Consider the following 12,439-nt stretch of genomic DNA (forward strand, 5'->3'; position numbering starts at 1 on the left):
CAATTTTACCGAACAGGCACCGGAGTGCAGCGACTAGGAGATTTTCACAGTAACTTCACTGCAGAATTCATGTAAACCTATTTGTGACTAATAAATAAACTTTAAGCTGCAGTAAAATTATCCTGAGGAATAAGTGCTGTGTACTCTCAATGGCTTTAGTATCCTTTCTATAATAGGGCAGCTAAAACTATGGTAACTGCATACTACCCTATGATTTAAGCCTTTAGCGGAGTGGGAGGCTGGTTTTGAGTCCTGGTTTGATACACTTGCATCCAGCATGCTTTGGTGCTTCCAGCCACATTGTGTAAATTGTGGAAACCTATAAACCCTTCCCCACCGTATAGCATTAACCTCCACCCAGCCCCCAATATCAGCTGGAATAAAGGTGCTTATAGACATTGGAAGGACTATTCATGTCATGGTTCATCAGACTGGAAATAACTGCCAATTCTTCCACTAATTCTGAAATTATTCTTCTAGGATAGAGCGTGAAGCTATGAAGACATAAACAGCCAGTTTCCTGCAACAATTCACCATTACCTTTTCATTCCTGCGCTCTATTAATGAAACCTAAAATACTATTGGCTTCTTTATGTGGCTTTATCAACCTGCACTCACTATCGGAACTTTGTATGACTCACCTGAGGAAGGAGCGGTGCTCCGAAAGCTCGTGATTCCAAATAAACCTGTTGGACTTTAACCTGTTGTTGTGAGACTTCTTACTGTCACTATCGGAAAGTTAAGTATTCCAAGTACTAAGGGCGGGGTTTGATGGCCTTGTTCGTCCTGAAACCGTAAAATCCCACCTAAAGTCGACGGACCTTCCCACTGTCCGCCCCTCGCCAACTCCGATTCCCATGGTGGGCAGGGCGGTAAAATTCCGGCCTAAGTCTATCCAATTCTTCCACAGCTTTCAGTGTTTTATCACTGAGTGCATTTTCTCATTTTAAATTTCTTTCACCCATGCAAAAGATTCTCAATTATCCACATTAAAATGCATTTGCCACCTGCCTGTTGCCCCCTACCCTGCGTGTGCCTAATCACACCTTGCAGAGCTTCTGCAAAGTAGATTAAATATAGTAGGTAATCATAGAATCATACAGTGCAGAAGAAGTCCTTTAGCCCATCGAGTCCACACCGACACATTAGAAACACCTGAACTCCACTAAATCCCATCTGCCAGCACTTGGCCCATTGCCCTGAATGTTACAAAGTAAAAAGTTTATTTATTAGTCACAAGTAAGGTTTACATTAACACTGCAATGAAGTTACTGTGAAAATTATGATGTGCCAAATGCTCATCCAGATACTTTTTAAAGGATGTGAAGCAACTCGTCTCTACCACCCTCCCAGGCAGCGCATTCCAGACCATCACCACCCTCTGGATCCCCCTAAACCTTTTGCCTCTCACCTTGAACCTATGTCCCCTCGTGACTGACCCTTTTTTTTTAGTTTTCCCATTTTATTTCGCAACTACTGTACATAAAGGCACAGTACCACAACAGATCATTGTACAAGATCTTCAACTAAGGGGAATAAACTGCTCCTTATCCACTCTGTCCATGTCCCTCATAATCTTGTACACCTCGATCAGGTCGCCCCCTCAGTCTTCTCTGCTCCAACGAAAACAATTCAAGCCTATCCAACCTCTCTTCATAACTTAAATGCTCCATCCCAGGCAGCATCCTGGTGAATCTCCTCTGCACCCCCTCCAGTGCGTTCACATCCTTCTGATAATGTGGTGACCAGAACTGCACACAGTGCTCCAGCTGTGGCCTCACCAAAGCGCTATACAACTCCAACATGACTTTTGTAATCTATGCCTAGATTGATAAAGGCAAGTGTCCCATATGCCTTTTTCACCACCTTATTAACAAGCCATTCGCCTTCAGGGATCTGTGAACAAACACACCAAGGTCCCTTTGTTTCACAGAACTTCCTCGTGTCTTACCATTCATGGAATACTTTCTTGCCAAATTACTCCTTCCAGTTATTTCCAATCTGATGAACCATGAAATGAACAGTCGTTCCAAAATCTACCCCTCACATTTTTCAGGGTTAAATTCCATCTACCATTTATCTGCCCATTCCGACTATATCTTCTTGCAGCCCAAGACACTCCGCCTCACTGTGAACCACCCGGCTAATCTTTGTCATCTGCAAACTTACTAATCCTACCCCCCACATCGTCATCAACGTCATTTATATAAATGACGAATAATAAGGAGTCCACCACGGAGCTCTGTGGTACGCCACTGGACACTGGCCTCCAGTCACTAAAGCAGCCTTCTGCCATCACCCTTTGTCGCCTACAAAATAATGTTGTGCTTTGGTTGTTTAGTGGCAAAAAGCAGTCATTTTCACCAAGCAAGATCTCAATATCAGTGACGATGAAGTAAATGACTAGTTTAATCTGCTTTCAGTGGCATTGGTTGGGGGAGGAATGCTGGTTAGGAAACTGTGGTTGATGTGGTCTATATGGACTTCCAAAAGCTATTCGATAACAAGCCACGCAGTAGGCAACATGCTATACAACAGGCTTAGTTTATTGTAAAAGTTGAAGCCCATGGAGTAAAAGGGACAGTGGCAGTGTGGATACAAAGTAGTAGGAAATGGAGTGATGAAAATTGATTTTTTGAACTGGAAGGCGGCAATACAGTGGTGTTCCCCAGTGCATGTACGAGGATCACTGCTTTCCTTGATCCACAGTAATGACATAGATTTGGGTGTGCAGAACACAATTTCAAAATATTCAGCTGACATAAAACTAAAGTATTGTGAACTGTGAGGAGGATAGTGGTAGGTTTTAAGAGGACATAGAATGGGTGGAAAGCTAGCAGATGGGATTTAATGAACAGCAATGTGAACTGATATGCTTTGTTAGGACATTCTAAAAAATGAGGCAATATTTACTGTTACAATTATGAGGTTTATAGGATTATTATATTTTGGGACTGTAGCTTTAAAGTTACAGTAAATGAAGGGGTCCCGTGACCTCTTCTGACAATAAGCCTGGGTAGTCTGATTATTAGATCAAAGGAAGGCTTAGATTGTTTTACTGAGAATAAGGTGCAAGGTATTTATGCATGGAGACAATGGCAGAAGTCTCTGTGTTTGCAATGAGTCTCGCAAAGTCCCAAAAAGGTGTTGTTGGCATTGAGTTGTAAATAGTTGTTCTGTTTTAACGTCGATTTACTTGGCATTTCTACCGAGATACTAGGTTAAAGTATTTCATGTTGCCATGGGAAAAGGGCAGAGGAGGCCATTTTGAGATCAGTTTACAGCCTTCCCTAGAAATCAATGAATATCACAGACAAATGGCTGAGGTTTTGAGTGGTCTGCACAGAGAAAAAGCTGTTGGACTTTGCGGGGCATCACAGCCGGATGCAGGAAGTTAAAAAAAATTGCAATCTGCAGCCTTCGTGATTCTGGAAGATTTGTTCAGCCTAGGTTCAGTGGTCGCACACATGCCTCCGAATAAAAATTGTGGATACAAGCCAAATTCCTAAGCTTTGAGCACGTAATCTAGGTTGACAGCACAGTACTGAGAAACTGCTGCATTTTTTGGAGCAGCTGTTCTCTGAGAGATGTTGAACCAAGGCCCTACCTTCCTCCTCAGGTAGGTATACAAGATCTCATGGCACTATTATCAATAAGGGCAGGGGAGTTCTTCTCAGTGTCCTGCCCAATATTTATCCCTCAACTAACACTTAAAAACAGTTAATTGGGTCATTATCAGATTGCTATATCTAGGAGTTTGTGGTTTCCTATATTACAACAAATTGACTGTGAAGTGCCTTGGGACATTGAGGTTGTTCAAGATGCATTCTCTCTTTACTGCAGACTAGATTAAGGGAATGTCACTGCAATAGGAGTAGGAGAGATTATAATTACACACAAGGAATAAATAAAATCACCCAAGTCAAACCCATTCAGCGTGATTGAAAGAAAGTACCTCCCAATATCCCAAGTACCTCAGCAAGGAATTGATGCTGCTGGTGCCACGGTCCACACTACGTAGAACTTCCCCAGTCTTCCTGCCCAGGTGCCAGCGAAGGGAAAGTGAGTGAAGGTGAGCAAAGAGTCCGACCTGTACCTGTCTGTTGGTAAATTGCTGGACCCGAATCCACATGAAGGAGCGTAGATTGTTCACAAAACCTGATGCACCTGAACGGAAAGAGATTATTGCCAGGTACAAACCTGCAATGCACTTAGTAGTGCTCTTACCACACAGGACAAAGCTTCCAGGAAGTTTAGTGTAATAAGAAAAATATCTATCTCTACTGCCCTTCACAACCAAAGAACGTCCCAAAGTGCTTTAACAGTCAATGGAATGGGTTTGAGGTATAGTCACGGTTATAATGTAGGAAATGTAAGTGACTGCAACAAATCCTGCCGCAGATTCATATATTAAGTATCATCCGTGACTCAGTGAGTATGACTCTTGTCTCCAAGTCAGAAGGTCGTGGATTCAGATTCCATTTCAAGTATATAAGCACATAATCTAAGGTGACATACATAGGGCAACATTGAGGGAGTGCTCCATAGTCAAAGGTATCGCCTTGTGGAGGAGACGTCAAACTGCCAACAAGGCACTATTCTGAAGTTTCTCCCTGTTCCCTGGGCTGTTATTCATTGACTAACATCACTATAGCAGATCATCTGGTCTTATCAGTTTGTGGGAGCTTGCCCTGCATTTCCTATGTTACAATAGTGACTCAAATCTCAAATGCACTTAGTTGGCTGCAGAGCTCTTTGTGATGTCCTCTGGCAATGAAAGGCAGTAAAGAAATATAATTCTCTCAAATTAAAGCTCTCAGAAACTCTCCATCCCCACACTTTGCAGAATCTTTTATCAGAAACTGGAAACTAAATCGCCACGCCAAGGTCAGAGGAGAGGGAGCAGAGAGCAGAGTCCTCATTAAGGCGGGCAGGGGGAGGAGACTGTGGAAACAATCAGCTTTTTGACATCATCGTCTTCTTAGCCTCACTGCAGGCATTGTTTAATTGTTTATCTGCAGTTGATTACTCTGAACTGTACATCGCGAGAGATCAAATCTGGAAGACATCACAGGCACGGAACCTCCTTACTCTAAATGATATCCAGAACCGTTTAGCCGTGGCCAATTTCAGGGTATGACTGGCATCCTTTCAAACCAGTTATAGCGACATTACTGCCAAATGCTACAGCATTCGAAAAGGGAAGGCGGACATCAGGAATGGAATGATCAGATTTCTGCTCCATCTCTACCACTAATGAATGCTCACAACACTTGGTCATCAGAACAACTAGGGAGGATAGCCATGCCTGTCTGAACCAGTAGCAGTTTAATACAAGCAAGTGGCTTGCCAGAGCTATTTGGAAATATGGCTTCCTTAAGGGCATTTAAAAAAATCAGTTAGGTTTTTACAACAGGTTGACAGTTTCATGATCACATGCACTGATTCCAGCCTTTTTATTTCAGATTTATTTCTTGAACGGACTTTAAATTTGCAAACTGCCATGAGGGTTTCGAACTCCCGTTCACTGGTGTGGCATAACCACTATCCAACCATACCAAATACCAAACTAACAACATTTTTATACCCACTGTTACGAAGGGTAGGTTGATCCCCTCTCTGAGAACTCAACCACTCAAACAGAAGCGTCTCCCTTTATAATCTGCTAAAGAGTGTGAGAAAAGGGACTATCTGCACTTCAACAGCTTTTAATGGTTAAATCAAAATAACACCCTGAGACTCTCTCTCTGTAAAGCAACAAGTAACACTTTATTTAACTAACAGTGAACAGGTTAAATAAACTATTAACAAACCGAATTAAACACTATTCTAATGAAATGCTGTTTAGATAATTACAATTCCCACTTATTAACAAAAACATTAGAATTTGTAGTCTTCTGGAATCATCTGTCTACTTTGCTGACTTCTTCTGTGTTCTGTTGGTACATTTACGATTGAGATGAGGCTATCTTTTAAGATATAAATGTGGCTGTTAACACAGAGAGCAGTTACTGTCTGTGTCTCTCTCTCTCTCTCTCAAGCTGTGGTCTGTGGCAGTTGCCGACAGGCAGTCTTCTGGCAGTTTGGAACTGGGAGCTGTGGCCTTTATACTCCCGATGACATACCAAAAACCCCCACAATAGGATTGGCTTACGGGTTATCAAAACATCAAATTCAAATCCGATAGGCTACTGCTATTTCAAATTGATTGGTTAAAATTCAAAAACATGTTCTGATTCAAATGCCTAAAGCCTGTTACCAAAGCAACTCTGTTGTTTTTGCCTCGGATACATTGTTTCAGTCTGGGTACTGGATGCGCCTGCACCTCTTTTGACTCTCCAAGCACAGCAAAAAAAACCTTTTTTTAAACAGACAATGCAATTTTACAACTCTTAACATTTTTATGATTTATTATAATTTTACACACACTTACTTCACAACATCCACTATTGATAAATTTCCTACCTGCACCACCTCCCTGCAGGAATTTGAGGAGGACATATATGCAGACAGTCGTAGCCAGTGTCTTCCAGGAGGTTCCTCCACTCAGTTCATTTACTATGCAACAGATAAGAAGAGCATACATTAGTGTGGCAACTTCAGCTGCATTAGCTCAGGTAATGTAACTGACCCTCAAGGGCATGCTGGCTAGGATAAGGAAAATGGAAGGGATAAATGGAAGAGGCTTATTGATTAACGATATCATCACAACATTAGTAAGAGAGGACATAGTGGATGTAATCAGCAGACTCTTTGGTTAAGAATGAAAGACTATGAAAAGCGATAAACTAATGGGAGTCGTCTGCAGGCCTCCTGGTACCAGCACTGAAATGGTGCAATGGAATAATTCAGGGATCAAACAGGCTTGCAGCAAAGCAGAGTTGTTTCAGTGGGAGAGCCTTTTTTAAACACATTGGAAATAACTGAACAGCTCATCAGAATTACTCGAGTACATTTGGAGCCATGTGTTCGCAGAGCAATAAGAGGCTCGGCCGTACCAGATTTAATCAATTAATGAATGAGACTTAGTTAACAATTAACAGTAAAGGAACATTTATCAAAGTGATCAGAATATGATCAAATTCAATGTAAAGTATGAAAAGGAGAAACTTAACACCGGACTTGGAAAGATATTGCCGTTCCTTCACTGTCGCTGGGTAAAATTCCTAGAACTCCCTCCCTAATAGCACTGTGGATGTCCCTACACCACACAGCCTGCAGTGGTTCCAGAAGGCAGCTCATCACTAGCTCCTCAAGGACAATAAGTGCTGGCTGAGCCAGTGAAGTCCACTTTCCTTGAATGAATGAGAGCAGTCAGAATTAACTGGGGTGGAGCCGATTCCTCAACATGCTGACATAGTGAATGAACAGGCTCTCAATCTGGCACTCTCAAAAGGCATTACTTCTGATGACTGCTAATATTATTAAGGTCATTAATGAGAAACCCAGTCTATTAGCGCAGAATATCAGTGTTCACACTACAGAACTGCAGAATACTGGTTGAAGGTACTGGTACTGAAACAGGAGAGAGAATCGTGACTGTCGAAAATGCAACTTCGTCCGTTGAGGCCCGCTTAAATCCTTGGAAAAGCAGCTGCATGATATGTCAGAATTCTTGGACAGTCTGGTGAACTGAGGATGTTGGAAAAATGTCCGGATTGTCGGTCTACCAGATGGAGCTGAGGGTAAGCTCCCAGTTAAAAATCTTTGAGAGCTAGCTACCATGTTTGCTTAATCTGGATACTGGGCTTATTAAGTTAGAAAGGGCACATCGTATACCAGTTTCTGAGGCCAATGGACAATCACCAACCCTGGCCATAATTATGTATTTTCATAACTTCAGAGATCACCAAAGAGTATTGGAAGCAGCCAGACGTAACAGGGGCTTGCTCTATAATGGAGCAAGAGTCTCTTTTCTTCCAAGGTTTCTCAACGGTGATACAACAGATGCACAAGGGTTTTGACCAAGTTCGAAAATAGCTGAGTGCAATGAGCCCCACTGTACCCTGCTACAGAGGATGACATTTGACAACTCTATAAAGGTGTTCGACAATCTGGCTCAGGCCGTGGTCTTCGTGAACTCTGTGGAAGGCAATAATTGGGAGCAATGATTTGCCGTTCACAGTAAATTCTGGACTCTATCCCTTCTCATGATAATTCCTTCCTGATTCGGAGTTGTTATTTATCATGCTGACGGGGGTGATCTAGTCATTGAGCACTACAGTGAGTTTTTATCCTGAAGAATAGCGGGGACTTCCAATTTCCTCGAATGGAAAGCATTCCTCCGTGTGCTCCTTCTAGTTAAAGAGTGCACTGTGCAGGTTGTATGGCACTCGGGCTTTGAGATAACTATCCATCTTTTCTTCTTCTTATCCGTACGTTTATAATGGGGTAAATGCTTCATGGTCTCCTGTGCTCAAATCATGATAAATAAGAATAGTGCCACTGCTGGGAGGTGGGTGAGTGGCTTAAGTCTTAATGGGAGGGGTTAGAATGTAGAAAGGGCATTTGGCACTCATCCTTATTGTGGTATATCTTGCCTGCTCTTTTTCTGAAGGGAAAGACACCTTGGCGTAATGATGGAAAGTTTGTAGATATAGCCCTACGGGTCCTCACATTGGTGAGGAATACCCCCTTACAACTAATGACTATACATATTTGTTCATTTTGGGGTTAAAGAAGCCTTAACTGGTTCTTGCAAGGGTCTAGGCAGGACACATGTCCAGGGAAAATACCTTATAATGTGTCCTCTGGTATAGTTGGAGATGGGGGAGGTATATTCCTGAGTGGGGCACGAAAATCTCAGGCTGATGAGGCTTTTTTTTCTTTGCGTCACTATCTTATACTCTCTTTATCTTGATCAATTGGGCCAGTGGGCTGACGAATGGCAGATGGAGTTTAACTTAGATAAATGCGAGGTGATGCATTTTGGTAGATTGAATCAGGGCAGGACTTACTCAGTTAATGGTAGGGCGTTGGGAAGAGTTACAGAACAAAGAGAACTAGGGGTACATGTTCATAGCTCCTTGAAAGTGGAGTCACAGGTGGACAGAGTGGTGAAGAAGGCATTCAGCATGCTTGGTTTCATTGGTCAGAACATTAAATACAGGAGTTGGGACGTCTTGTTGAAGTTGTACAAGACATTGATAAGGCTACACTTGGAGTACTGTGTACAGTTCTGGTCACCCTATTATACAAAGGATATTATTAAACGAGAAGGTGTGCAGAAAAGATTTACTAGGATGCTACCCAGACTTGATGGTTTGAGTTATAAGGAGAGGCTGAATAGACTGGGACTTTTTTCTCTGGAGCGTAGGAGGCTGAGGGGTGATCTTATAGATATCTATAAAATAATGAGGGGCACAGATCAGATAGTCAATATCTTTTCCCAAAGGTAGGGGAGTCTAAAACTAGAGGGCACAGGTTTAAGATGAGAGGGGAGAGATGCAAAAGTATCCAGAGGGGCAATTTTTTCCACACAGAGGAAGGTGAGTGTCTGGAACAAGCTGCCAGCGGTAGTAGTAGAGGCGGGTATAATTTTGTCTTTTAAAAAGCATTTAGACAGTTACATGGGTACGATGGGTATAGAGAGATATGGGCCAATTGAGATTAGCTTAGGGGTTTAAAAAAAAAGGCTGCGTGGACAAGTTGGGCCAAAGGGCCTGTTTCCATGCTGTAAACCTCTATGACTCTATGACTGAGTGTGCAATGTCAGTAGTTACTTTGAGGCTTTCCTCCTGGGGTGTGCGGGGGATGCATCGTCCTATTAAAAGAGAAAGGATTTTGTCTTCCCTTAAAAAGGAAAAAGTTGACATAGCTTTATTGCAGGAAACTCATTTAGATGACAAGGAGCATCCAAGACTGAGGTTGGGCTGAGTGGGCAGGTGCTTTATTCTTGACCAATAGCCGAGGTGTTGTGATGTTCGTCAATAAAAATGTGCCTCTTAGACTTGGGTGGAGTTGGGTGGAGGACAAGGGGGGGGGGGGAAGGTATGTGATGGTCAAGGGGCTACTGTAAGGGGAAAACATCTCAATAATGAGTGTCTGGGGACACCCAGATTGTTCCCCTGATTTTGTTGCTAAAGTCTTTGTGAATTTTGTTGAATTAGCATCAACTAGTAGGTGGGGACTTCAACTGTCATCTTGACCCTTTGGTGGATGGGCTTCCCATGGCTGGGGTCCCCTCACTCAACAGGCAAATGCATTAGCATCGGTTTGTGAGGAGGTAGAGTATTTGAATGTGCGAAGAACACTGCATCCTGGAGGTAGGAAGCTCCCTTTCTTCTCTGCTCCCCAGCAGTGTCTTACTGGACTTGACTATTTATTTATGCCAAACGCACTCCTGAATTTGGTGGCTTCCTGCTCTATGGGTGGTGTTGTGGCTTCTGGTTATGTTCCTGTCTTCCTGGATTTTTTATTCAATCGGACTCACCCCTGGTCTGGATCTTGGAGATTTAATTTTTTGCTCAATCACTTAACCTATATCCCTTTGTAACCTCCTTACAACCTCTTCACAATTTACTTTGCTACCTATCTTTGCTTCATCAGCAAACGGGGCGGCACAGTGGCACAGTGGTTAGCGCTGCTGCCTCACAGCACCAGGGACCCGGGTTTGATTCCCGGGTCAGTGTGTGTGGAGTTTGCATGTTCTCCCCATGTCTGCGTGGGTTTCCTCCCAGTCTGAAAGACGTGCTGGTTATGTGCATTGACCCAAACAGGCGCCGGAGTGTGGCGACGAGGGGAATTTCACGGTAACTTAACTGCAGAGTTAATGTAAGCCTTACTTGTGACTAATAAATAAACTTTACTTTATACTTTGTCATTTCATCCAAGTTATTTATATGAATTGTGAAATGTTGAGACCCCAGCACTGATCCATGTGGCACCCCTCTCATCACGTCCAGCCAGCCAGAAATAAAGACTCATTTCTGCTAAGTCGGTTTCCTGTTAGCGAGCCAATCTTTGAGAAGATAGTGGCAATGTCTTTGATGAAACTGAAAATGGTTGGGTCTAGGACTCTATCCAGAGGAACTCCTGCAGCAATGTCCTGAGACTGAGATGATCGTGCGCCAACAACCACAACCATCATCCTTTGTGCTCGGTACAACTCCAACCAGTGAAGAGTTTTCTCCCCGATTCCCATTAGCTTCAGGTTTGCTGGAGCTCTTTGATACTACACTTGGTCAAATGTTGTCTTGCTGTCGAGGGCGATCGCTCTCACCTCACCTCTGGAGCTCAGCTTTATTGTCCATGTTTGGAGCAAGGCTATAATGAGATCAGGACTGAGCGCCAGTGAGCAGGTAATTTGTGAGTAAGTGCCACTTGATAACACTGTTGATACCCATTATCACTCTGCTGAAGAGATGAGAGACACTGCAAGGTGAGAAAGCTTGATCTTGAGATGCTGTAATAGCTGTAGAAGTGTTTCAGATTCTTGCCTGTAATTCAAAACAACCGATTCTTCAGCAACACATTCTCAGCTCAACCAATACCAAGAAAGCAGTTTATCTTCAATCATCCCATCAATGCTGGCAGTGTCAGCACCAGGGCCTTGCAGAAGTACTCAGTGCTCACTTGAACTATTTTTCCCGCAAACGCTGGGCCTCTATCTCAGCACCAGTCAGTTCCTTTGAACTTAATTCCACTCTCTGAAGTCACTGCTGCCTTTTCACTGCAGATGCAGATTGAGAAACAAAAGCAGAACACGTCCCATGTCAGTCTCCCATCCTCAGCCATCTCACTTTGGCAATCGTTTACACAGACAGACAAAAGGAGCCTTGTCTCAACCAGTAAACCAGCTTGGCATGGCCTTTGTTAAAGGAGCACTACCCTTAATCTTAACTGGTGAGAAAACTGACCTCCCCCCCCCCCGACCCCCTCATAGGTCGGAGGGTGTTCAAAAGATGGCATTTAACTCTGTCGCTTTAATGTGGCGCCAACACATTTCTCATCACGAGGAGCTCACAGGCTCTTTTGATATCCTTCGAAACTGGTTCAGGAAACAAGGGGAAAGAGGGCAAGCAGCAAGGGCTTTGTTTAAAAGGCAGATCTGCCTATTTTTAAAAAGAGAAAAAGCATAGAGGAGGTTGAATTTCCTTAGAATCTGTTCAGAGTCAATGCGACTGTTGCTGCAAGCTCATGAGAAATCCCACAACCAAAGGTGCTCAGTATCCCAGCTACTGGTTGGGGTACCTGCGTAGAATTGGTATCCGTGTGAAAATTATGATTCAAATCAACTTGCAAAAAATTACTTGGGCTGGATGTCAGAGTCAGTAGTGTTTTCATTCACTAATTAACCTGCTTATATCCTGTTTCAAAGTTTAAACAAACCTGCTGCAGACCCAGTTTTTGCCCTATTTTTGGAGGACGAATTAAGTCTGAGGTGAGAGATAGAGATAGAAAGAGGGAGAGGGAGGAAGAAGGGAACTGTTGTGAACCT

General features: G+C 43.1%; 1 protein-coding gene across 3 annotated transcripts in view; it reads right to left on the reverse strand.

Moving 5' to 3' along the window:
- LOC144503469 (ATP-binding cassette sub-family B member 6-like) overlaps nt 1-12,439 on the reverse strand; it is a 181,796-nt gene that overhangs the window by 121,920 nt on the left and 47,437 nt on the right. For all 3 annotated transcript variants that reach the window (XM_078227807.1, XM_078227805.1, XM_078227808.1), the window contains exons 5-6: nt 6,466-6,558; nt 3,975-4,167 (exon numbers count right to left, since the gene is read on the reverse strand). In XM_078227807.1, the coding sequence (XP_078083933.1) occupies nt 3,975-4,167; nt 6,466-6,558 (286 nt within the window). The remainder of the gene's footprint in view (nt 1-3,974; nt 4,168-6,465; nt 6,559-12,439) is intronic.

Source organism: Mustelus asterias, chromosome 14, assembly GCF_964213995.1.
Source record: "Mustelus asterias chromosome 14, sMusAst1.hap1.1, whole genome shotgun sequence".
NCBI lineage: Eukaryota > Metazoa > Chordata > Chondrichthyes > Carcharhiniformes > Triakidae > Mustelus > Mustelus asterias.